Here is a 25,588-nt window from a genome sequence, read left to right on the forward strand (position 1 = left end):
CGTCGAGGCATGGACTCCACCAGACCTCTGAAGGTGTGCTGTGGTATCTGGCACCAAGACATTCCTTTAAGTCCTGTAAGTTGTGAGGTGGGGCCTGCATGGATTGGACTTGTTTGTCAAGCACATCCCATATATGCTTGATTGGATTGAGATCTGGAGAATTTGGAGGCCAAGTCAACACCTTGGCCTCAACTAATTGTTGTGTTCCTCAAACCATTCCTAAAATATTTTTACTTTGTGTCAGGGCGTGTCCTCTGGGGGTACGCTGACCAACTAGCAGAGGTTTTCCATATTCAACTACTATCTGTCCTTGTCTGTAGTCAAACAGACCACCATGGTCCCTGTACCGAAGAAACCTTCCATCACTTGCCTGAATGACTACCGCCCTGTAGCACTGACCTCCACCATCATGAAGTGCTTTGAGCGGCTGGTCAGAATTCACACCTGTTCCATCCTTCCTGATACCTTGGACCGCTTTAAATTTGCATACTGTCCCAACAGATCTACGGATGATGCCATAGCCCTGACGACACACACTGTCCTCTCCTACCTGGAAAAAGGCAACTCCAACATCATCCTCAAATTCGAGGATGACACTACCATCCTGAGTCTCATCTCCTACAACAATGAGACCACTTACAGAGAAGGAACCTGGCCACATGGTGCCAGGACAACAACCTCTCTCTCAATGTCTGTCAGACTAAAGAGATGTTTGTGGACTTCAGGAATCATCAGAGGGTTGTCGTGCCTCCATACACATCAATGGAGCTGAAGTGGAGAAAGTCTCAGAATTCAAGTTTCTCGGTGTGTTCACCAAGTATGACCTCACCTGTTCCAGACAAGCCAACTCGGCAGTAAAAACTGCCCAAAAACGATTATAAGTCCTGAGGATACTCAAGATATTTGGCATGTCTGCAAAAACGCTCACCAACTTCTACAGGTGCACCATTGAAAGCATCCTGGTACGGCAGCTGTTCCACTGCAGACCGCAAGTCCCTCCAGAGAGTGGTCTGCGGAGCACATCATCGGCTGCCATCTCCACTCCATGCAAGGCATCTACCATACACGATGCCTGAGGAAAGCACAGAATATTATCAAAGATCACAGCCACCCAGGCTATGGTCTGTTCACACTGCTGCCATCTGGTAGACACTACCGGAGCATCGGAGCACGCACTTCCAGACTCAATTTTTTTTTTTTTCTTCAGGCCATAATCAGTAACACTGATCCATGACCATAATGATCACACATGAACATTCCAGATGCTCTGATGCCCTTTCAGGTACTTTAATGAACATTAGGATATTTTAAATAAATTCTAGTTTACATTTTCTTTTTTACATATTACTGCCATACTTTCTACAATATTCAATACAACTACCAATATTGCTGCTAATCTACAGTAGTCTTTTTAAACTGCTGCTATGTACAATGTTATGTATGTCATCCTATTATCCTCTTAATATATTTAAAGCTGTGTGTAATTTTTTTTCTTCTTAATTCTCAATACGTAGTTGTAGTGTGCTATGCCACCATTCATAAGCTTATTGCACTCATATGAATGTAACATTTAAATAACTCCATCAATTGCTGCAAGGTCACACTTATGTATATTACTGCCATACTTGCTATATCTAAATATTCAATAATACTATCCGGATTGCTGCTAGTTTACAGTACACTTTTTTAAATTGCTGCGGGTGTACAGCAATCCATCCATCTTATTCTGCTTATCCGGGGCCGGTTCGCAGGGGCAGCAGTCTAAGCAGAGATGCCCAGACTTCCCTCTCCCTAGACACTTCCTCCAGCTCTTCCGGGGGGACACCGAGGCGTTCCCAGGCCAGCCGGGAGACATAGTCCCTACAGCGTGTCCTAGGTCTTCCCCGGGGTCTCCTCCCGGTGGGACGGGCCCGGAACACCTTCCCGGGAAGGCGTTCAGGAGGCATCCGGAACAGATGCCCAAGCCACCTCAGCTGACCCCTCTCGATGTGGAGGAGCAGCGGCTCTACTCTGAGCTCCTCCCGGGTGACCGAGCTCTCTAAGGGATCGTCCAGCCACCCTGCGGAGAAAGCTCATTTTGGCTGCCTGTATCCGGGATACAGGGTGTACAGCAAAATGTAGATTATTGCTTTATTTTATTATTAATTTCTGTCAGGGAATACCGTTGGAATGAATAGGATGCACATGGTCTTCAACAATAATTAGTTAAGTGGTACATGTCAAAGTAACATCCACATGAATGGTAGGACCCAAGGAATCCCAGTAGAATATTTCCCAAAGCATCACACTGCCTCCGCCGGCTTGCCTTCTTCCCATAGTGCATCCTGGTGCCATGTGTTCTCCAGGTTAGCAACGCACATACACCCGGCCATCCACGTGATATGAAAGAAAATGTGATTCTTCCGACCAGGCCACCTTCTTCCATTGCTCTTTGATCCAGTTCTGATGCTCACGTGCCCATTGTAGTCGCTTTTGGCAGTGGACAGGAGGGTCAGCATGGGCACCCTGACTGCTCTGCGGCTACGCAGCCCCATATACAACAAACTGCAATGCACTGTGTGTTCTGACACCTTTCAATCAGTACCAGTATTAACTTCTTCAGCAATTTGAGCTACAGTAGCTTGTCTGTTGGATCGGAATACACGGGCCAGCCTTCGCTCCCCATGTGCATCAATGAGCCTTGGCTGCCCATAACCCTGTCATCGGTTTACCGTTTTTCCTTCCTTGGACCACTTTTGATAGGTACTGACCACTGCAGACTGGGAACACCCCACAAGGGCTACAGCTTTGGAGATGCTCTGACCCAGTCATCTAGCCATCACAATTTGGCCCTTGTCGAAGTCGCTCAGATCCTTCTGCTTACCCATTTTTCCTGCTTGTAACACATCAACTTTGAGGACAGAATGTTCACTTCCTGCCTAATATATCTCACCCACAGACAGGTGCCATGATAACGAGTTTGTCAGTGTTATTCACTTCAGTGGTCATAATGTTATGACTGATCGGTGTACACTCACCTAAAGGATTATTAGGAACACCTGTTCAATTTCTCATTAATGCAATTATCTAATCAACCAATCACATGGTAGTTGCTTCAATACATTAAGGGGTGTGGTCCTGGTCAAGAGAATCTCCTGAACTCCAAACCATTTCTAGGGTTTACAAAGAATGGTGTGAAAAGGGAAAAACATCCAGTATGCGGCAGTCCTGTGAAATGCCTTGTTGATGCTAGAGGTCAGAGGAGAATGGGCCGACTGATTCAAGCTGATAGAAGAGCAACTTTGACTGAAATAACCACTTGTTACAACCGAGGTATGCAGCAAAGCATTTGTGAAGCCACAACACGCACAACCTTGAGGCGGATGGGCTACATCAGCAGAAGACCCCACCGGGTACCACTCATCTCCACAAATAGGAAAAAGAGGCTACAATTTGCACGAGCTCACTGGAAGAATGTTGCCTGGTCTGATGAGTCTCGATTTCTGTTGAGACATTCAGATGGTAGAGTCAGAATTTGGCGTAAACAGAATGAGAACATGGATCCATCATGCCTTGTTACCACTGTGCAGGCTGGTGGTGGTGGTGTAATGGTGTGGGGGATGTTTTCTTGGCACACTTTAGGCCCCTTAGTGCCAATCGGGCATGGTTTAAATGCCACGGCCTACCTGAGCATTGTTTCTGACCATGTCCATCCCTTTATGACCACCATGTACCCATCCTCTGATGGCTACTTCCAGCAGGATAATGCACCATGTCACAAAGCTCGAATCATTTCAAATTGGTTTCTTGTACATGACAATGAGTTCACTGTACTGAAATGGCCCCCACAGTCACCAGATCTCAACCCAATAGAGCATCTATGGGATGTGGTGGAACGGGAGCTTCGTGCCCTCTATGTGCATCCCACAAATCTCCATCAACTGCAAGATGCTATCCTATCAATATGGGCCAACATTTCTAAAGAATGCTTTCAGCACCTTGTTGAATCAATGCCACATAGAATTATGTCAGTTCTGAAGGCGAAAGTGGGTCAAACACAGTATTAGTATGGTGTTCCTAATAATCCCTTAGGTGAGTGTATATTGAAATGATGAAATTACACACATGCAATCATGTAGTAAAAGTAAGAAGAACGTGTTAAAAAAAATTAATTTCATACAGATGCAGATTCTTCAATGTAGCCAGTCTTTTCCTTGATGACAGGTTTGCACACCATTTGAAATCTCTTAACCAGCTTCATGAGGTAATCACCAGGAATATATGTTCAGTTAACAGGTCTGTAACTTAAAAATAAATGGATTTATGGTATACAGAGGGTGACAAGTTACGGTGGGTATATAGAACTCATTATGTCTTTATTGTAGTAGTCCATATTATGGCAACAACAACTCATTATTTTATCATTATTTTAAGACATGAAATTTCAAGAACTTTATTCAAATGGATTCAGAAAATCCATCAAGCTCTCTCATGAGGACAGCCACAGGAAAGAAGACCATGCTGCAAAGGATAAACACATTACCAGCCTCAGAAATTGGCAATTAGCTGCACCTCAGATTGCATCCCAGATAAATGCTTCACAGAGTTCAAGTAACAGACACATCTCAACATCAACTGTTCAGAGGAGACTGAATCAGGCCATTATGGTCGAATTGCTGCAAAGAAAACACAAATGAAGGACACCAATAAGAAGAAAATTGCTTGAGCCAGGAAACACGAGATGTGGACAATAGACCGGTAGAAATCTGTCCTTTGGTCTGATGAGTCCAAATTTGAGATTTTTGGTTCCAACCACAAAGTCTTGTGAGACAAGGTGAACTCTGCCTGAGTTGTTCCCACCATGAAGCATGGAGGAGTATGTGTGATTGTGTGGGGATGCTTTGCTAGTGACTCTGTCTTTGATATGTTTAGAATTTAAGGCTCACTCAACCAGCATAGCTACCACAGAATTCTGCCGCAATACTCCATCCCATGTGGTTTGTGCATAGTCGGACCATAATTTCTATTTTAACAGGACAATGACCCAAAACACTCCTCCAGGCTGAGTAAGGGTTTACCAAAATATATTAAAATTACAGTTAAATAATGAATATGGGCTCATAATGCAGTGTCTCAGCTTTAATTGCAGGTTATTCACATCCAAATTGAAGGGTTTACAAATTAAAGCTCTTTAATATGTAGGCCCCTCTATTTCAAGGGACCAAAAGTAATTGGACAATTGACTCAAAAGCGGTTTCAAGAGAAAATACAGAAGGTCACCACAAGGTGTAAATCATTAATAAACCTCAAGATTAGAAAGGCCAGATTAGACTTTGCCAAAAACACCTAAAAAAGCCAGCCCAGTTCTGGAACAGGAAAAAAAGTACGGAGAAGGCTTGGAACGACTCATGATCCGAAGCATACCACATCATCTGTAAAACACAGCAGAGGCAGAGTGATGGCATGGACATGCATGGCTTCCAATGGCACTGGGTCACTAGTGTTTATTGATGATGTGACAGAAGACAGAAGCAGCCAGATTAATTCTGAAGTGTATAGGGATATTTTGTCAGCTCAGATTCTGCGAAATTCTGACAAAGTATTAAAAATGAATATTTTATATATGAATGCAATTTGTCCAATTATATTTAACCCCCTGAAATAAGGGGATTGTGTTTGAAAATTGTTGCAATTCCTAAATGTTTCATACACTATTTTTGTTCAACCTCTTGAATTCAAGCTGAAAGTCTGCACTTTGGTTGCATCTTGGTTGTTTCATTTCAAGTCCATTGTGGTGGCATACAGAGCCAAAATGGTGAAAATTTGTGACAGTGTCCAAATATTTTTGGACCTAACTGTATTTGACCAACAAGGAGAGTTGCACCAGATGACCTAGCCTCTACTATCTCCTGACCTCAACCCAATTGAGATGGTTTGGGATGATTTGGAACACAGAGTGAAGGAAAAGGAGCCAACAACTACTCAGCATATGTGTGAACTCCTTCAAGACTGTTGGAAAATAATTTCAGATTAATTCCTAATGAACCTGGTTGAGAGAATGCCAAGAGAGTACAAAGTTGTCACCAAGGCAAAGGGTGGCTTCTTTGATGAATCTAAAACATAAATGTATTTTAATCAAAACACTTTTCTTGGAATACATCATTGATTCCATGTGTAATTTCATAGTTTGGATGTCTTCACAATGATTATACGATGTGGAAAACAGTAAAAATACCCTTACTTGAGGAGGTGTCTCCAAACTATTTACTGGTACTGTATATAATAGTGTTGTCTGCATAAACATGAATTGGAGGATCACCAGCAGCAAGTGCAACATCATTGATGTTAGGTTGTTAATGTTGTTGCTTAGTCTTAAAATGAGATCACATACTGACCATCCCAAGGTCAAAAACATATGAAACAATTTTCTTCCTTTAAGGCAAACTTCATGGTAATGCTCAAAGTACTAGGTTGTATTACATGTTTCAGATTACCATTTTGAAACAACACATAAAGCTATGTTACATTTTATGATTCACTTCTTATATGGAAATACAATTTTGCTAAATATTTTCTTTTGGTAGGTTGACTGTGGTGCAGTTGCTGTATCTCATGTGCACTTGCTTTCATAGCCCATATGCTCCATGTCTCAAACTGACATCTTTGTTTATCACAATCCCTTTATTGCAAGCTTGGCATACCACTGTAACGTAACCCACACTTGTGTATTACTAACACTGAGGTCTCAAACAACTGATGCAGATGGCTGCAAACTGCTTTGTAAGACTACTCCTTAAAGACTTAATAATAAGTTAGGGGGAAAGACATATATTCTAATTCAGATTTTCCACATTACCTCTGTGGCAATGGATTGTAGGGCAAAGGTTGTCCTTCACTCAGGTCATTGAGAATGGCCCACGATAGGAAGGGAAGAGAATTCATGGCCTCTGTGACCTTAGCTCCAAAAAGACCCGGGGGTCTGTAAACTAGCGCTCTGTGGTTGACACACAGCCCTGGAGTACTGGCCCTGATAACATGACTGTTCACATTGGTGCGTCTGAAGTTCATGCCTCTACCCATGGGTATGTCGATAACACATCCAAGTGCAAAATCGCCTTTGGGTGGGGACACCACAAACTCAAATGCTGCATACAAAATTCAAGCAGTCTTGTTAAGATTTGACAATGCAAATTCTGTGATTACAATATACAGTAACATTCAAAAGACATTAATTAAATCAGAGCAATAAGCCTTATTTTTGTTGTGGAGCTGTTTGTGTTTCCAGAGCCTTTAAATTGTATGTTGTTGCTATCCACAACATTTGAAACTCATGTTTCCAGCATAATGCAATATGTGTTATGTGTTATGTGATTAAATTACCAGGTCAGTACTTTTCCTCATGTTTTTTGGAGTGACATGTCTCCAGCTGAGAAATATAATAATCAATTTCTTGTGAGGTTTATTCATTAGAGATTTCTTCCTGTTCTCTTGGCCTCACTGGAGTGATTTATCTTTAGTTATGCCATTTTTGTAGACTAGTCATGCAGAGGAAATACAATTGGATATGGGTGTTATTGGCAGGCATAAAAGAATGAGGCACCTTTTTGCTAGGAACATTTTGGGCATTTCATGTTATTGCTGGTTTCTACTGTAGTGTACATTTAATTAATGATCAGTTGTTTGAGGAGTCATGAAAGGTAAACCCAAAATGTAATTATGCAAAGCAATTTAAATGTAGGATTGTATTTTTGGCTTGCATGAAGGCAGTGATGATAATGCTGACGCTCTATTTTCGAACCCCTGCCCATTAAGCCAGAGCAATTATCCAACATTGTTAACATCTTAAAGCTGACGCCTTGCTATTTTCTAACCCATGTGTCACATACCTCTTCTGTCTGAGTTTGGTGAGGGATGGTAATGTATGGTGTTGGATTCAAAAAGCATAATGACTGTGGTTAAAATGTATTCAATGGCAATTACAACAGGTAGGTCTATGAATATATTTCTGATATTGACAAAAGAATGCATCAGTCTATGGTTTACATACATATACAATGACATGGCAGTTAGATAATAGATCAAGTGAAATGAAATATATCTGATTTATTGTCCTTCTTGCTTCCTTTTACAATTCAAAGTAACATTAACATTAGCTGAAAAGGCAAGCAGGAAGAATGTGCATAGCCTTAACCACAGTGATTGAAATATTATCAGTGTTATGAATAGATTTTTTTTAATGTACATTTGTTTAGCATGTAGGTTACAAATGAAGCCTAGTTTTGATTGAACCTGCTTACTTGATGAGCCAGATGATCAACCTACTATCCATTGCAAGACCAGGGTATGAATCCTACTCACAGATTAACATAGAAGATCCACAGAGGATGGTGCAATTGGCCACAGTCCAAATATTGGGGGGTTAGTAATTGAATATCGTGTTGCTTTGTTGTGTTTTAATGACTGATTGTGGTGGCTTGGGCATACTTGTGGCAGGGGCATCTAACCTACTTGCTCTGACACTTCTTTGGTCATCATGTTGTCAAACACCAGCAACAAACTCAGAATACCAGTGCAAAGCCTAACGTCAAAACTAGACGTTGACAGCCCTCATTTGCTTGCACTGACAATACAAACAAAACACCCTGCCTAAAAAGGAACAGCTGTGAAGCTGTCCAAATACTTTTAGCACCTGAAAAGTAAGGAGACTATGTACAAAATATGCTATAATTTCTGAATGGTTCACACAATACAGACAGATTGCACTTCATGCCACAGATTCAAACTGGTAATATCCAGAAAACAACTGTCACTGTCCAAAATACTTTTGGAGTTCACAATTTAGAAAAGGCAACACATGAAATAAAAGGAACTGTAAGACATAATTATTGCTTGCATACTATTCATATATATACAGTGGGGAGAAGAAGTATTTGATACACTGCCAATTTTGCAGGTTTTCCCACTTACAAAGCATGTACATTTTTATCATAGGTACTCTTCAACTGTGAGTGACGGAATCTAAAACAAAAATTGTATGATTTTTAAGTAATTCATTTGCATTTTATTCCATGACATAAGTATTTTATACATAAGAAAAGTAGAACTTAATATTTGGTTGAGAAACCTTTGTTTGCAATTACAGAGATCATACGTTTCCTGTAATTCTTGACCAGGTTTGCACACACTGCAGCAGTGATTTTGGCCCACTCCTCCATACAGACCTTCTCCAGATCCTTCAGGTTTCGAGGCTGTCGCTGGGCAAGACGGACTTTCAGCTCGGACTTGGGTTCAGGTCTGGAGACTGGCTAGGCCACTCCAGGACCTGGAGATGCTTCTTACTGAGCCACTCCTTAGTTGCCCTGGCTGTGTGTTTCGGGTCGTTGTCATGCTGGAAAACCCAGCCACGACCCATCTTCAATGCTCTTACTGACGGAAGGAGGTTGTTGGCCAAGATCTTGCGATACATGGCCCCATCCATCCTCCCCTCAATACGGTGCAATCGTCCTGTCCCCTTTGCAGAAAAGCATCCCCAAAGAATGATGTTTCCACCTCCATGCTTCACGGTTGGGATGGTGTTTTTGGGGTTGTACTCATCCTTCTTCCTCCAAACACGGCGAGTGGCGTTTGGACCAAAAAGCTCTATTTTTGTCTCATCAGACCACATTACCTTCTCCCATTCCTCCTGTGGATCAAACAGATGGTCATTGGCAAACTTCAGACAGGCTTGGACATGTGCTGGCTTGAGGAGGGGGACCTTGCGTGCACTGCAGGATTTTAATCCATGATGGCGTAGTGTTTTACTAATGGTTTTCTTTGAGACTGTGGTCCCAGCTCTCTTCAGGTCATTGACCAGGTCCTGCCATGTAGTTCTGGGCTGATCCCTCACCTTCCTCATGATCATTGATGCCCCACGAGGTGAGATCTTGCATGGAGCCCCAGACCGAGGGAGATTGACCGTCATCTTGAACTTCTTCCATTTTCTAATAATTGCGCCAACAGTTGTTGCCTTCTCACCAAGCTGCTTGCCTATTGTCCTGTAGCCCATCCCAGCCTTGTGCAGGTCTACAATTATATCCCTGATGTCCTTACACAGCTCTCTAGTCTTGGCCATTGTGGAGAGTTTGGAGTCTGTTTGATTGAGTGTGTGAACAGGTGCCTTTTATACAGGTAACAAGTTCAAACAGGTGCAGTTAATACAGGTAATGAGTGGAGAACAGGAGGGCTTCTTAAAGAAAAACAAACAGGTCTGTGAGAGTTGGAATTCTTACTGGTTGGTAGGTGATCAAATACTTGTCATGCAATAAAATGCAAATGAATTATTGAAAAATCATACAATGTGATTTTCTGGATTTTTGTTTTAGATTCCATCATTTTAACAGTTGGCGTGTACCTATGATAAAAATGACAGACCTCTACATGCTTTGTAAGTAGGAAAACCTGCAAAAACAGCAGTGTATCCAATACTTGTTCTCCTCACTGTATATACCTAAGCTACAGCTTTGAGAATAGGTGTAAGCTAATTCATATTATATCTGTGTATAATATGAATTAGGAAGACATATTCATTGCGAAGAAGGAAGACAGATTCAGGTCCTTATTCATTAATGAAAAGTAATGTATTCCCTTTTACACCATATTGATTTCAAAATTCAAAATGAGGCAACCCAAGATTATGAAAGATTATGAAAAGTAAGAGGAGCTCATTAGAACAAAAGCATGTTCTCCAAGTATTTCAAATATCTCAGATGTGCACCAGAGGACACATTTCAGTATTCACCTCAAGACCCTAAACACTCATTTGACATCACAGAATTGGTAAGGGAGAAAAATGGGGTAAAAAATATGAACAAATAAAAGAGACATAAGCATTTCTAATAACAATGTTTTTAGTGTGACAGTATTGTTCTGGAACCAAAGTCCTTTGACAGCGCGTTCTGTTAACCTTAGTTTCCACTATTTGTTCCTTAGAAGTTTTGGACAAAACAAAGTGTAGAGCTCCTCTAGGGGGCGGAGTACAACTCTAATAAAACAATATTTTCTACCCAACGCCTCTGACATAGATTTTGCCGAGCTCCGCAGAAGTACAATAACCTAAACTCACACTGTTTCTTTGCCTCGAGTTGAAGACATGGTCTAAATTGAATATGAATACTGCACCTTTTTAATAAATAAGACAGGTATTCGTATAACATTGGTGTGTCTTCCAAAAAAACCATATGTAATAGTGTTGCAAAGCTACTTGCAATTTACCAAGTTACCGTAACAATAAATATGATTAATTGTTTATATATGTTTCCATATAATACATAATTTTCTACCGTATATAAGGTTAGACAGAAAATAGACTTTTAATTACAAAAACATATTGAAAGATTTCTCTAGGCATTCGACTGTGTCCCTCGTGGCATCTTGTGGAGAGTGCTTCGGGAATATGGGTTCCTGGGTCCTTTGCTAAGGGCTGTCAGGTCACTGTACGACCAAAGCAGGAGCTTGGTCCGCATTGCCGGCAGTAAGTCAGACTTGTTCCCAGTGCATGTTGGACTCCGGCAGGGCTGCCCTTTGTCGCCGGTTCTGTTCAGAATTTTTATGGACAGAATTTCTAGGCGCAGCCAGGGGCCGGAGGGTGTCAGGTTTGGGGACCACACAATTTCGTCTCTGCTCTTTGCGGATGATGTTGTCGTGTTGGCCCCTTCAAACCAGTACCTTCAAACCAGGACCTTCAGCATGCACTGGGACGGTTTGCAGCAGAATGTGAAGCGGTGGGGATGAGAATCAGTATCTCCAAATCCAAGGCCATGGTACTCAATCGGAAAACGGTGGCTTGCCCACTTCAGGTTGGTGGAGAGTGCCTGCCTCAAGTGGAGGAGTTTAAGTATCTAGGGGTCTTGTTCACGAGTGAGGGAAGGATGGAACGGGAGATTGACAGACGGATCGGTGCAGCTTCTGCAGTAATGCGGTCGATGTATCGGTCTGTCATGGTGAAGAAAGAACTGAGCCGCAAGGCGAAGCTCTCGATTTAGTGGTCAATCTACGTTCCTACTCTCACCTATGGTCATGAGCTTTGGGTCATGACCGAAAGGACAAGATCCCGGATACAGGCGGCCGAAATGAGCTTTCTCCGCAGGGTGGCTGGGCGATCCCTTAGAGATAGGGTGAGAAGCTCGGTCACCCAGGAGTAGAGCCTCTGCTCCTCCACATCGAGAGGGGTCAGCTGAGGTGGCTTGGGCATCTGTTTCGGATGCCTCCGGAACGCCTTCCTGGGAAGACCTAGGACACCGGGAGGGACTATGTCTCGCGGCTGGCCTGAGAACGCCTCGGTGTCCCCCCGGAAGAGCTGGAGGAAGTGTCTAGGGAGAGGGAAGTCTGGGCATCTCTGCTTAGACTGCTGCCCCTGCGACCCGGCCCCGGATAAGCGGAAGATGATGATGATGATTTTGTTTTACATGACATGCGGACTATACACTGTACTCAACAATATCGACCTGATATCAAAGTCAAAGTCTTTTATTTATCAAATGCACTGAATAACACACTGTCATTTTGAACAAGGAAATTCACGCTATGTCAGGGCCTGGCTGGGGGCCTCTAGGCATCTCTATGCACCTGGGAGCCACAGTCAGGACCTGACTGCAGAGGTGCCTCTAGGCATCCTTGCATTACTGTTTTGGTTGTCCCCAATTGGAGGGGGCTGCGCTGCATTGCCTTTAATTGGCGACCCTATTTAAGTTGGCTTTGTTTGAGTTCAGTTGTGGATTGTTGTTTGCACCAGACGTGTTTGCGGTCTGTTACACATCAGTTCTCGGTTGTGCCTCTCCTTTTGTTGTTTTCTGTATGTTAAAAGGATGTTTTCCGTCACCTCTGCGCCTGTGTCCTGCCTCCACATCTGTGACACGCGACATCTACACAGTTAGCATTAAACACATAAAGCAAAAAAATATATATACACATAACAATAGAGACTAGCAGCGATACCAGAGAATTGCCAAGCAGGCAGTAGTAGTCTGAGGTTTTGAGGACCTGGCCAACTTATCTTAGAAGGAATTCTGTGTCAGAGAATTCTAAAGGAGAATGTTAGGTCAACTGTCTATAAGATGAAGCTGGAGCACAACTGAATCATGAAGCAACACAACTGAGATATCACGGTAGGTCCTATAAATAGCAGTTCATGCTCAATTACCCAGAAACATTTGTTAGTTAAAGCAGCTCAACAATGCAACTGTCAAACTGTTTGTTTGCAGATGGCACCACTCTGGTCAGTCTCAACACGGAAGGTCCATGTACGGTGGAGACTAACTGGTGGTCTTAGTCTGGTGTCAGAAGTGGACCTGGGGGAGGGGGTGTGAGGGGCTGTGGCCCCATAAGGTTCTGGAGATTTACAAAAATCAGAATCTAAATTGATATCCATATTATTTGGTTGAATAAAAACATGGAATGACTCCAAGTTTGTTTCGCCTAATTTATTATAATTCATTGTATAGCTTTTTCTGTTTCAGTACCCCCTTGAGGAGGTTGTTGGTTGGTACTGGGCTGTGCTTGTGATTTTGGCTATGTAAAAACAGCATAGCCTTGTTTGTTCATTTAGTAGAAATACACTCATAATTCCCAGTACCCATATCACAGTCTGGAAATTATTTCAAGATTATAATGAAATATACAGTATATTACAATACAGTACAAAAATAATGTATTTCAGAATAAAGAAAGGTACTATTGAACCCCATATGACTTCCAGACAACCGTTTCAAATAATTTTTTATGGATTGAACATGAAAAACTTTACTCAATCAATCCATTACATTTATTTTATAAAGACCTTTGTACATCAGCAGTTGTCACAGTGCTTTTACAAAACACTTGGCCTAAAACCCCAAAGAGCAAGCAACAACCGGGTTGGTGCACACAGGCTAGGAAAAACTCTGTAAAAGGGTCCAAACTTACAAAGAAACCTATGGAGGACCCAGGAATCTTTAGTTGGCCAGTCCTGTTCTGGCTGTGCCGTGTTAAAATTTTAATAATTAAAAATAATAAAGAATTGCATGAGGGCTGTGTCTGGAGTCTGTAAAACATCATCCAAATCAGAAGCATGACCAGAAAAAGGAGGACAGGGACATCTGTCTTGCTCAAAAAAATCATGACACAATAACACACCAAATCTGGTAAGTTGACTTACCACTGTTTTTCCTTGTAATTCATTTTTTTGTTTTTCTAAAAGAAAATTTACCTGAATTCTAAATAAGATTATTAGGTTAAACTAGGTTACAGCATTAAATAATGTGATTCTACCAGATCTTCAATGATGTATGTTATTTTCTCCAACTTTTTAACAAACAAGGTGTAGCGTAGGTCAGAATACTTCTCAGTGGTTCTGATTTGATTTGTTTGGTCGTACATTAACATTGTCACAGGGCCACCTGTGTTCACGTCTCCCTCTAGGGAATCCCAAACGCATCTTTCCCTGTCTCCGGCCAATAGACGCCACCATCCATTCTTCCGGCTGTCATCAATCCATTCATCAATACACCCCGGACTCGCCACGGTTATGCACACTCGGTTGCCATCCCTATCACCACGGCCTATAAATGTAATTGTGCTTGTCACTGTCTTCGTGTAGTATTGCCTTGTTTATGTCAGTGTGTGTTCCATGTGTTGACTTGACTTGCGCTACAAGCTCTATTCTATTTGTACCAACCTGAAGCCGTATCAGTGTTGTTGTACACAGTGAGTCATACGAACAGACTGCTTTAGTAAACTTCAGTTCATCCTTCATCCTGCGCCTGGTCTACTTCTTTTCACACACTGTGACAAACGTACTAATCTGTGGGGTAGGTAAGCTATTTTGAGGCGGATGATACTATTCATTCAAGATACTTCAAATTGTTGCTAAAATATGGGCGCACAAAAAACATTGCTATATCTGTGGTAAGACCTTTGGTCTGTGCCTGGAATAATCTGGAACTTAGCATAGAGAAAACTGTGGAGGTGGCAGTTGATTTCAGGAAAAGTCCCCTACTAATCCCCATTGAGGTTCAGGGCACATAATTCAAATTCCAATCTTAAATCAGAGGACCGCATTACAGCGATCACCAAGAAGGTACACCAGAGGATGTATCACTTGTGCCAGCTGACAAATCTGCCATTTGACCCTGATCCGACTTAACACATCAATCCTACAGTCCTCCTTCACGTTTGTTCTGGTCTGCTTCTGCCCGTTGCAGAGGTACATTTAAACACATTATATGGTTTAGCAGAAAGGACGATCTGCTCACAGCTGCCCTCTATCGAGGTCATGACAAGGCATCGGTGATGAAGTAGGAACAAGTAGCACCATTGCGGAAAACAAATAGTCAGATGAAGAGAGAGCAGCAGGAGTAGCAGGATTTTCTTAGGAAGTCCATGTTTCTCTCAGAGTCAGTAAGTCAACAGCATGGAGGGCAGCATATGCTGAGAATTCTCTTGTTGTTTTTGTTAACACGGGACAACAGACAAATATGACAGTGAAACTGATTCTCTCTTAGTTATAGGCAACAACTCTGCCGCTAGATAAGATGCTGCATCAGGGAATATAGACTAAATACACACAAATTGAAAGCAGCCAGTGGAGGGCCAAACCACACACCTACTTGCCTGGCAGTGAATTAACACATAAAAAAATAAATAACAAGACAAAGATATCATATTGTTAAATTAGATTATGAGGTATTGCATGACTAAATTAAATACACATTGTCATATTTGTTCATTAGGTTCCCCTAATATTTATAAAGTTGTGGATGAATGTCTAACAACTGTTAATCTCAAAATCTCAAAATATTTAGAAAATCTGAAAATTCGCTTTTTTATGTTTTGTGAGATCCCACTTGTAAAATCCCACTTTATGTTTTGTGAGATCCCAGACTCGAAAGAAGGAGCAGCTCAGTAAGCATTACGAAACAGGTGGGTATTTACCCTTGCAAGGAGACAGCCTTTGAATTGATACATTGCAGTAGCCAATACAATTTCTTCTTTTCACTAAACCAGGGATTTGTAAAACAAATTTTAATAATTGAACAGAGGCTCTTATCTCCGCAATTCGGATTAACTGTCTTGCTCAAGGACAGAATGACAGATTCTTTTATCTCGCCTACTCTGGGATTCAATCAAGAAACTGACTGTTTGATTGTCAACCACAGCAGTTTGAGTGTTGGCTAGCAACAGCCGCATACTTTCTTATTTACACTGAAAGTAAGACAGCAATTTTAACCTTAACTGTCAGTATTAAAGACAAAGTCCATACCAGTTAAACTGCTGCGATTGGATGCTCATTTTTAAAAACAAAAAACAAAAGCAATATCAATAGTGCCTGGGGCAGTAAGTAGCACTGTACCACTTATTGCAAATCTATGCTAATTTAAGCCTTTAGACAGCAGGTAAGATGCTCACACGTTTTGCAGAGCATGTTTTTCTTAGCATAAACTTTCAGCTGTTGGTTTCATACACCGATCAGCCATAACATTATGACTACTGACAGATGAATTGACTAACACCTATACTCTTGTCATCATGGCACCTGTCAGTGGGTGGGATATATAAGGCAGCAAGTGAACATTCAGTGCATTGCAATTTGTTGCGTATGGGGCTGCGTAGTTGCAGACCAGTCAGGGTGCCCATGGTGACCCCTGTCCATAGCCAAAAGCACCTACAATGGCCACGTGAGCATCAAAACTGGACCACAGAGAAATGGAGGAAGGTGGCCTGGTCTAAAGAATCATGTTTCCTTTACATCACGTGCATGTGTGTCACTTACCTGGAGAACACACGGCACCAGGATGCACTATGGGAAGAAGGCAAGCCGGCGGAGGCAATGTGATGCTTTGGGCAATGTTCTGCTTGGAAACCTTGGGTCCTGCCATTCATGTGGACTTTACTTTGACACGTACCACATACCTGAGCATTGTTGCAGACCATGTTTACCCTTTTATGGCAACGGTATTCCCTGATGGCATTGGCCTCTTTCAGCAAGATTATTCGCCCTGACACAAAGCATACAATTTTCAGGAAGGGTTTGAGGAACACAACGAGTTCAAGGTGTTGACTTGGCCTCCAAATTCCCCAGATATCAATCCAATTGAGCATCAATCCTTGGAGGCCCCACCTCGCAACTTACAAGACTTAAAGGATCTGCTGTTAACGTCTTGAGGCCAGATACCACAGCACACATTCACATTCAGGTCTAGTGGAGTCCATGCCTCAACGGCTCAGAGCTGTTTTGGCGGCAAAAGGGGGACCTACACAATATCAGGCAGGTGGTCATAATGTTATGGCTGATCTGTGTACAGTATATTAATAATTAAGTCTACCATTGATTTGCTGTTAACTATTTCATTTTTATGATAGTACAGTAGGACAACAGAGAGGAAGGACACAGAAGCATATACAGCTTAAGAGACCACTGCACCTTTTTCTTTCCTTTTCAAAAAAGTTGAAAAGGAAGTGAGTGAGGAACCGAAGGGTTAAAATTAAGAGACCACTGCAAATTGAACGCTTCTGTTCCTCACTCAAAACTTTTCAACTGTTTTGGAAAGGAAATAAAAAGGTGCAGTGGGCTCTTAATTTTTTCTGGAGCTGTATGGTCCGTTGCCAGGAGCTTAGCACCTGATCATTTGTTTGTACGGTGGAGTAAGAGGTCAAAACGCAGAAGGGCAAAAAACAGGGCACAAAGTCATTAGAATCCAATCTGAACAGTATGCATGTACAATGATCCACATACTGTAATTATAATGTTCCTAACTTTACAAATGGCTTTTGTACTGTAGCTTCTTTATGGGAACATACAATATAACTTAGATAAATCACTCCCCGTCAACATTAGATAATTCTGTCACACATTAACATCAAACCAAGTTAGAATATTTCACTAGACAACATAAACTGCCTAATGTTTCTTAGTAAGTAAATGTATAGCTTTTGCCACTGGCCATTTGAACAGCTTATTAGCCAGTAATAGGCTTACTAGTATCTAACTTACTACTTGAACATTACACAGCCAAAGCTATTTCATGGCACAAATTTTTTTCTTTCATTCTTGAATGACATTGATACAATAACTATCAATATAGGTGACGATAACTGACTTTTCGTCAAGTGAAAAAACAAGAGCATTGTGGAAACCCCTACACTTTTACTGCACGGATGCATACTTTGAAAATCAACCATAAATAGTCACAACATAACCGTGAACAGTTTTATTTTATGTTTACCATAACGCAGCTACTGAAGGTTGTAGCATGCAAAGTTTTTATCTATCCGCAACAAATCCTAATGCATAATTTGCTTTGACTGTGACGAGATTCAAACACAGGACCTATTGGTTGCAGATCCGCGTCTCTAACCACTACGCTATTTAACAAAGCGGAATCAGTCAGTCACTAACTCATTCACTCTTCTTGGCCATCTCCGCTTACTTGGTATGGCAAAAAAAGAAAAAAATGCCACCTGATCCATTAAAAGCTTTTCTTCTTCTCATACACCACAGGTATGTTTCATCTAAATTATTTGGGACCACTACCGAAAAACATCGTCTGTCCAGTCGAGTTTAGCTTTTGCTAAATTAATATTTAATTAGAAACATATCCTTTAAGAGGAGAACAGAGATCCAATCTCCCTTCCTCCCTATGCTTTCTATTTCTGGGTGCTGCGTAGCTCTCTCACTCTTCCATTAAGAGGAGTGTGGGTGGGTGGGTGTGGGCCGGTCAGTAGAGATGGCTGCTGGGTAATGAGATGGGTGACAGGTGCCCATAGGTCTGGGTGACAGGTTTCAAGGGGGGAGGTTAGAGGAGGGAGGTGTGGACGAGGTGTGGACGAGGTGACGACGAGCGAGGACTTCTACTAACCGTAGCCTGCTGTTTCTCGGCTCGCTCCGTCGCCTCGTCCAGCTGCTTCTGCAAGGCGGCCTGGAGGGACTTCATCTCTTCCCTGGTGAAAGGAAAAGTGAGAAAAACTCAGTTAGTGCTTTTACTTCCCCTTCACCACTGTTCTCTGACTTCTGACAGCGGTGAAACAGTGGCAGCTGCAGTAGCATCACAATCACTGATTAGGACCGAATCGTTAGTCCTATTTTTACTTTTCAAACTTGTGCAAGAGACTACCAAACCGAAATTTCTACATGAATACTAAATATTAAATTACAGCAGCAAGCAAATATTCCCTTTGTCTGCACATAATATATACGTTCAGAGTTTAACTACATATGACATGGTCATGGTCCATCAATTGTGCAGTTGGGGAGTAGCATCTGCAGTCAATACCAGCAGCACTGTGAGGATATCACAGAAAGAAGAGTCTCTCTTTACAGCTGTGATGCCTGTGGTATTTCACATGCCAATGAATGTGTCTGTTGGAATCAGCCCAGCCGAGCAAAACATTTTATTTTTTGCTACTACCACAGAGTTGGCATTTAAAAAAATATAAGGTTTTGGGGTGACAATGAAAGATTTTTAAGAATGAAGGGTGATCTTCATTCTTAAAGGAAACCTAACATAATTCTTTTTTTAATTAGCATTAAGTCAACATATCGAAGATATTTAGAGACATTTGCCTATGGGTTACAAACAACCAAACAGATTCTGAGTAACATTTCTTAGTCAACACTGAGCTGTGGGAAGGCAGCTATTAATTTAACTGCTCAGTTTTTTCAGATTTCAAAGAAATATGACTTTTAATTACATATAATATTAATTAAATATTTTTCCTTCCAACAATATTTCCAATAGTTATGTTATAAATCATTTCTGTTTAAGATTGTAATGCACAAAAATCAATAACTGAATAGTCTGGGCATGTAACGGTTCTGTAACTAAACCATTAAGTTGCCTCCTCATCCCTCCCTAGACTCCTGATTGGCTACCTCAACCATTTTCAAAAGTGGACGTTTGAGCTGGGGTTTTTGATAGTTGGCCACTATTAGAAATGCAGGAAAACTAAAAAACATTTGGGTATAAGTCAACAGAATAATATGCAACATTGTCACTAGCCAGCTGCTTTAACCAGAGCACACAAGTATAATGTCCGGAATGTTCAACTTTCAATCACGTCTTCCCTTTGTCTGCTGGACGGGAATGGCCCTTTAAATTGTTCACATGCTTTCAGTGTCCTGTGCCAGCCTAATTGTTAAAGTGTGGTAAAGATGTATTTCATGTTGCTAACTAAGCCGTCTCTTTTTTTCTCTTTTATAAAGTTACAACGTCAAATGAAATTGCATTTGTTAGAAAGATCGTGTAACCCTTTTACTTTTGGAATACTTGTCTTGACTTCTGGGTGTGGCTACCATGGTTTCACATTGAAATAGTTGCTAGTGATTACTCCCCAGAAGCAATCAAAAACATGCTTGAAAGCTGTCAAAAACAAATTATTTTCGATATATCAGCTGCCTGAATACCTGTTGATTCTCGGCATTGGAATGAATCAAGAGCAGGATTAATCGGATTTAAAGTGGAACACAGGTGGCTACTCAAATTGTTGATGGAATAGGAGCCATTTCTTCAAAAAAATATATAATGTTTTATGTGATTGCTATTTATAGAACTATAGTCAAAGGTAAAAGCTGATATTGTCTATTCAAAAGATTGAATTGCAGGTGAAATTTCTGTGTAGCTACATGGTAAAGCATGCAGTAATTGTAATACTATGATGGAAGCTTTGATTCCCACAAAGGCCAGTATGAAAATGTTTGAAATATATGCACTCACTACTGTTAAGTGACTCTGGATAAGAGCATTTGCTGAATTACTTAAATGTAAAATCAATCACGTTGTTATTGCACCATAAAAGGCACGTTTAACTACAGACATGACATCAATCAAATAACGTTAACTGGGTAAAACTGAACTAATGTTGCATCAATGTTATAGACATGCAATGTGTAATACCACATATATATGTTGGTTTAAAACATTTGTATGTGGCCCATAAGGTGAAAGGTATTTTGCAAACCATTAAATGTATGTAATAATTTACCTTTATATAGATTGGATTGTGTTAAGATGCTTAAATTTACCTCTGCTTGTGGCTGAGCTCAAGAATTCTCTGGACATCCTTCTTGGCCACAGAGTCATCATTTTTCAGTGTCTAGAAGAGAGGAAGGAGAGCTTTTTAGTCTCAAAAGAGACATTTGTTGATTATACAAACACTCACACTCTCACTGCAACACTCCAATGTGAAGGCACTGATTCAAAGCACCCATAGAGTCACTTTCTGGTGCGAATGCAATAAAACATAAAAAAATACATACAAATATATTTTTCATCCAAATGATGTAATCCGTCATGCATAAGATAAGGATATCGATATGTTTATTACAGCAATGTAAAAAATATTTTGTGTACGAGTGTAATTATGAATAATGAACTTTTTTATGAAGAAAGTTAATAATGGAAGCAACCAGAATTAGTCAGGTGGACAACACCAGAACTCAGACTGGCTAACTCAGAAGTTCACAGCGTGTAATTGAAAAATTGTTGATTACAACTAAACAAAAATTGACCCCTTTACTCTTTGACTGTTCCAGCTCTCCGAATCCACAACCCACAACCATCCAAGCCCACTAAAGGGAACACATCCGACCAGGCTAACCCAAGGGACCACAGCTACCAAAATTGGCAAAGAGAGGAATTCTGTTGAAGTGCCTGTGGGACACGATGCTCTGGCTAACATTTAAGATGAAGTATTGTCTTCTGCTTGTCTGTGGGACACTGGATGTTAAGGTTAAAAGAAGAATTTATACAGAAAATACTCATATGAAATTAGTAATCCGTCATAGATAAGATAAGGATATCGATATGTTTATTACAGCAATGTAAAAAATACTTTGTGTACTTAAGTGTAATTATGAATAATGAACTTTTTCATTAAGAAAGTTTTGACATGAAGACAAACTTCTTTGTGAATGTTGATAAAACTCAAGTGGTAGAGTGTTTTGTTAATGATTAGATTCTAATTTCAATAAGTACAGTAATCAAAGTTCAGTAGTAAAAATATTTTAAAATGCGCTTCAGTATTAATGAGAAGAGGCATTCAGAAAAATACCCATATTTCTTTATCGTGATAACTTCAATATAGATGCATTCCATAACCATTCAATTTAGGGGTTGCTGGCACTTTACAATAGCTGTGTATAAAAGTTTCAACAGTGGTCCATCCCACTTTTCATAGAGCAAGGTTCAAAACATAATTTTTATTTTTCTCCATTTCATATTGATGAGTGACAGTTGTAAAAGCTTTATTGATAATTGGGTTAAAAAATTAAAGGAAACCCCATTGAGATTTGAGGTGCGAAGGATTGGCCTCCATTAAACCCTACTCTAGCACACCACAGAGCCACTGCCATGAATTAAAGCTCTATCAGACAAAGTTTAATTACGATGAGTTGACCCAAGGGATGTCTTATAAAATAAACTCTTGGGAGGATAACTCTTTGCCATAAAGGTTATTAGGTTACACATATATAATTGATCGCTCTATAAAGCTACCATTAATGTTTCTCTCCAGTTTTTTTTTTAAGTACTTAATCCGCACCCTCTCTTCTCCTTTTGCTTTAACCTTGTATATTAGCACAAGACCCACCTTGTGTATATTTGGTTGTTACCAAATATAACTGACATCAAAGCGTGCCTGAAGGGATAATGGAAGCAACCAGAATTAGTCAGGTGGACAACACCAGAACTCAGACAGGCTAACTCAGAAGTTCACAGCGTGTAATTGAAAAGTTGTTGATTACAACTAAACTAAAATTGACCCCTTTACTCTTTGACTGTTCCAGCTCTCCGAATCAGTCCACAACCATCCAAGCCCACCAAAGGGAACACATCCGACCAGGCTAACCCAAGGGAGAACAGCTACCAAAATTGGCAAAGAGAGGAATTTGGTTGAAGTGCCTGTGGGACACGATGCTCTGGCTAACACCTAAGATAAAGTATTGTCTTCTGCTTGTCTGTGGGACACTGGATGTTAAGGTTAAAAGAAGAATTTACACAGAAAATACATGAAATTATGTTTTTCTTATTACAAGTGCCTCTACTTCAGGAGTCTTCAGCTATTTTCTAGAATGAAATTCCCACATCTAGTATTTAAACCTGAAATTTGATTGCTTACCCAAGTTGTACATCATCATAATGATACACAGTGCCTTGCAAATGTATTCAAACCCATGACCAATACTTTGCTGAATTACAAATGGTAAACCCCCTTTCCAAAAAAGAAATTTTGGGCATAATGAATTTATGGGTAACTCATTTAAACCCTATATTCAACAGAAAATAGTACAAAGACAACAGATCAAATGTTGAAACTGAGAAATGTGATTGTTTCTTGAAAAATATATGAACTGGTTCTGTGGCCATACGAGACTAAGATAGTGTTTTGAGTTTAGGACAACAAGACCTATTTGTGGCACAGACCAAACATTGCGCATGCCTCAAGAAAAAGCTTCCCTATAATAAAAGCACAATGATCCAAAGCAGTATTTAAATGGCTGAAGAACAAATAGGTCCTACAATGGCCCAGTCAATGTCCTGATCTTAACCCTTCTGAAATTCTGTGTCAGTATTTGACAATTGCTGTCAAAAAGCATTGTCCAGCCAACCTAAACAACCAGTAGCAAATCTTTCTGGAAGAACGGAACAAAGTCACGCCTTACACTGTGCAAAATCAGCAAATACTTAACAAAATAAAATAAGAAAATAGATTTAAGCCTTCCAAACGTTGATGTTGTAGATGTTAAATACTCATGCCAGCAGCATATTTCATTTATTTTTCCCAGCATAAAACTAATGTCACCTTACAATTATTGATTTTGAGTGTCAGTGTTTAAAAATAAAATATTAAACAGATTTAAATGTCTGTGTACCATTTGTAAATCAATACATTTAGAGAGTTGGTCAGGGGTTTGAATACTTCTGCAAGCCACTCTATTTGATTTTGAAGTGAAAACTCAGACTGTCCCACTTCAGATGTTTCTGTGAAAATGCTGTTTAATTCCTATGAGATGAAGTTTGCATTCTTTTTAGCCTAAATTACAATCTAGGGTGGGCTTTATTTACAATGTTGCAACTGACCAGCATGGCAATCATTATTCATCAGAAACACCTGCCATTCTTCCAAGTTGTTACTGACTACTTCTTGCTGTAGGCTACATTTTGTTGCATATGGAGCAGATTGAAAAAGGGGATACAAACCTGTTTTATCACCCAGAATTTCATACAATAAAATCAACATTATCCATTGGATACACTATCAACCTTCACTTATTGTACTGTATGTATACAAATATTTCATAAATGGTGAAACTGTGTGATATCATTGCATTTTAGAACCATGCTCTCCCGTTGCCAAAGATAAATGGTTTTGACCACTAATGTAACAGGCAAATTAGTTTTGTATACTCTGTGTTGCCCCTAACCAGAATGGTGTGCTCAGTTTTAAGCATTCCATTGATTATAAAATCAATCAATCAAATTTATTTATAAAGCCCTTTTTACAACAGCAGTTGTCACAAAGTGCTTTACAGAGACACCCGGCCTTAAACCCCAAGGAGCAAACGTGTGTTGGATTTCAGTGGCTAGGAAAAACTCCCTAAGAAAGCCGAATTTTAGGAAGAAACCTAGAGAGGACCCAGGCTCAGAGGGGTGACCAGTCCTCTTCTGGCTGTACACTAAACCAGCTCAATAAATTCTTTAAAATAGGCTGAGCTTAATAACATTGAAATAATAGGATTTTGGATATTGTCTGTTTGTCTGTCTGATGTCCAAATATTAATTATATCTGGAAATGATACAATTTCAATTGAATTATCAAACTAGAATTACCAGAATAGGATTTAATTACATCAAAATAAGGGCAGGATAGGCCACCAGTGGAATATGATAACATATTGCAAGTGTGGAATTATTGTATGAATGTACGCATTGTTGAAAACAGAACATTCATTTGTATTCATTCACAGGACGTTGCTTTCAGTCAAAGCTCACAAATGTAATTATCCGGTGAACTTATAGTACTCTGTTGAATTTTGGGTAGCCACACCCCTGTACAAATTTGTGTGTATTGGCATTTCCTAACTGAGATGAATCTGAACACCAACGAGACCCACACGTACTGTGATAATGAACAATTTCTTAACAAAAGGATCCACTACGTAGAGACTAATATCCTACACAAGCTACAAATTGATTTCTTCACCTCTTCCCTGTAAATATTCTCAAGGTGCTAAGTATAAAAGACAACATTAAACATTTTCATAGTGAAACAGCAAAATGTAATTTTCTGAGTCCACATTAATTATTTAATCATAAGGGGAAAGAAAATGGGAAAAAACGACAATTCTCCTTTATTTGGCCCTTCGATCGCTCATAGTGCCCATCTAGCAGGGGTGTTTCTAGGCATAGGCAAACTAGGCAGTCGCCTAGGGTGCCATCTGCAGGGGCCATACCCCTCATTAAATATATATATATATATACATACAGTGGGGAGAACAAGTATTTCATACACTGCCGATTTTGCAGGTTTTCCCACTTACAAAGCATTTTTATCATAGGTACTCTTCAACTGTGAGTGACGGAATCTAAATGCCGTCATATAT

At 40.4% G+C, this 25,588-nt stretch overlaps 1 protein-coding gene across 2 annotated transcripts in view; it reads right to left on the bottom strand.

The window, feature by feature from the left end:
* The window catches only part of luzp2 (leucine zipper protein 2), a 211,955-nt gene that overhangs the window by 64,775 nt on the left and 121,592 nt on the right, over nt 1–25,588 (bottom strand). For both annotated transcript variants that reach the window (XM_010882537.4, XM_020051752.3), the window contains 2 exons: nt 21,011–21,081; nt 18,849–18,930 (listed from right to left, as the gene is read on the bottom strand). In XM_010882537.4, coding sequence (XP_010880839.1) covers nt 18,849–18,930; nt 21,011–21,081 — 153 coding nt within the window. The remainder of the gene's footprint in view (nt 1–18,848; nt 18,931–21,010; nt 21,082–25,588) is intronic.

This window comes from Esox lucius, chromosome 2 (assembly GCF_011004845.1).
Source record: "Esox lucius isolate fEsoLuc1 chromosome 2, fEsoLuc1.pri, whole genome shotgun sequence".
Classification (NCBI taxonomy): Eukaryota; Metazoa; Chordata; class Actinopteri; order Esociformes; family Esocidae; genus Esox; species Esox lucius.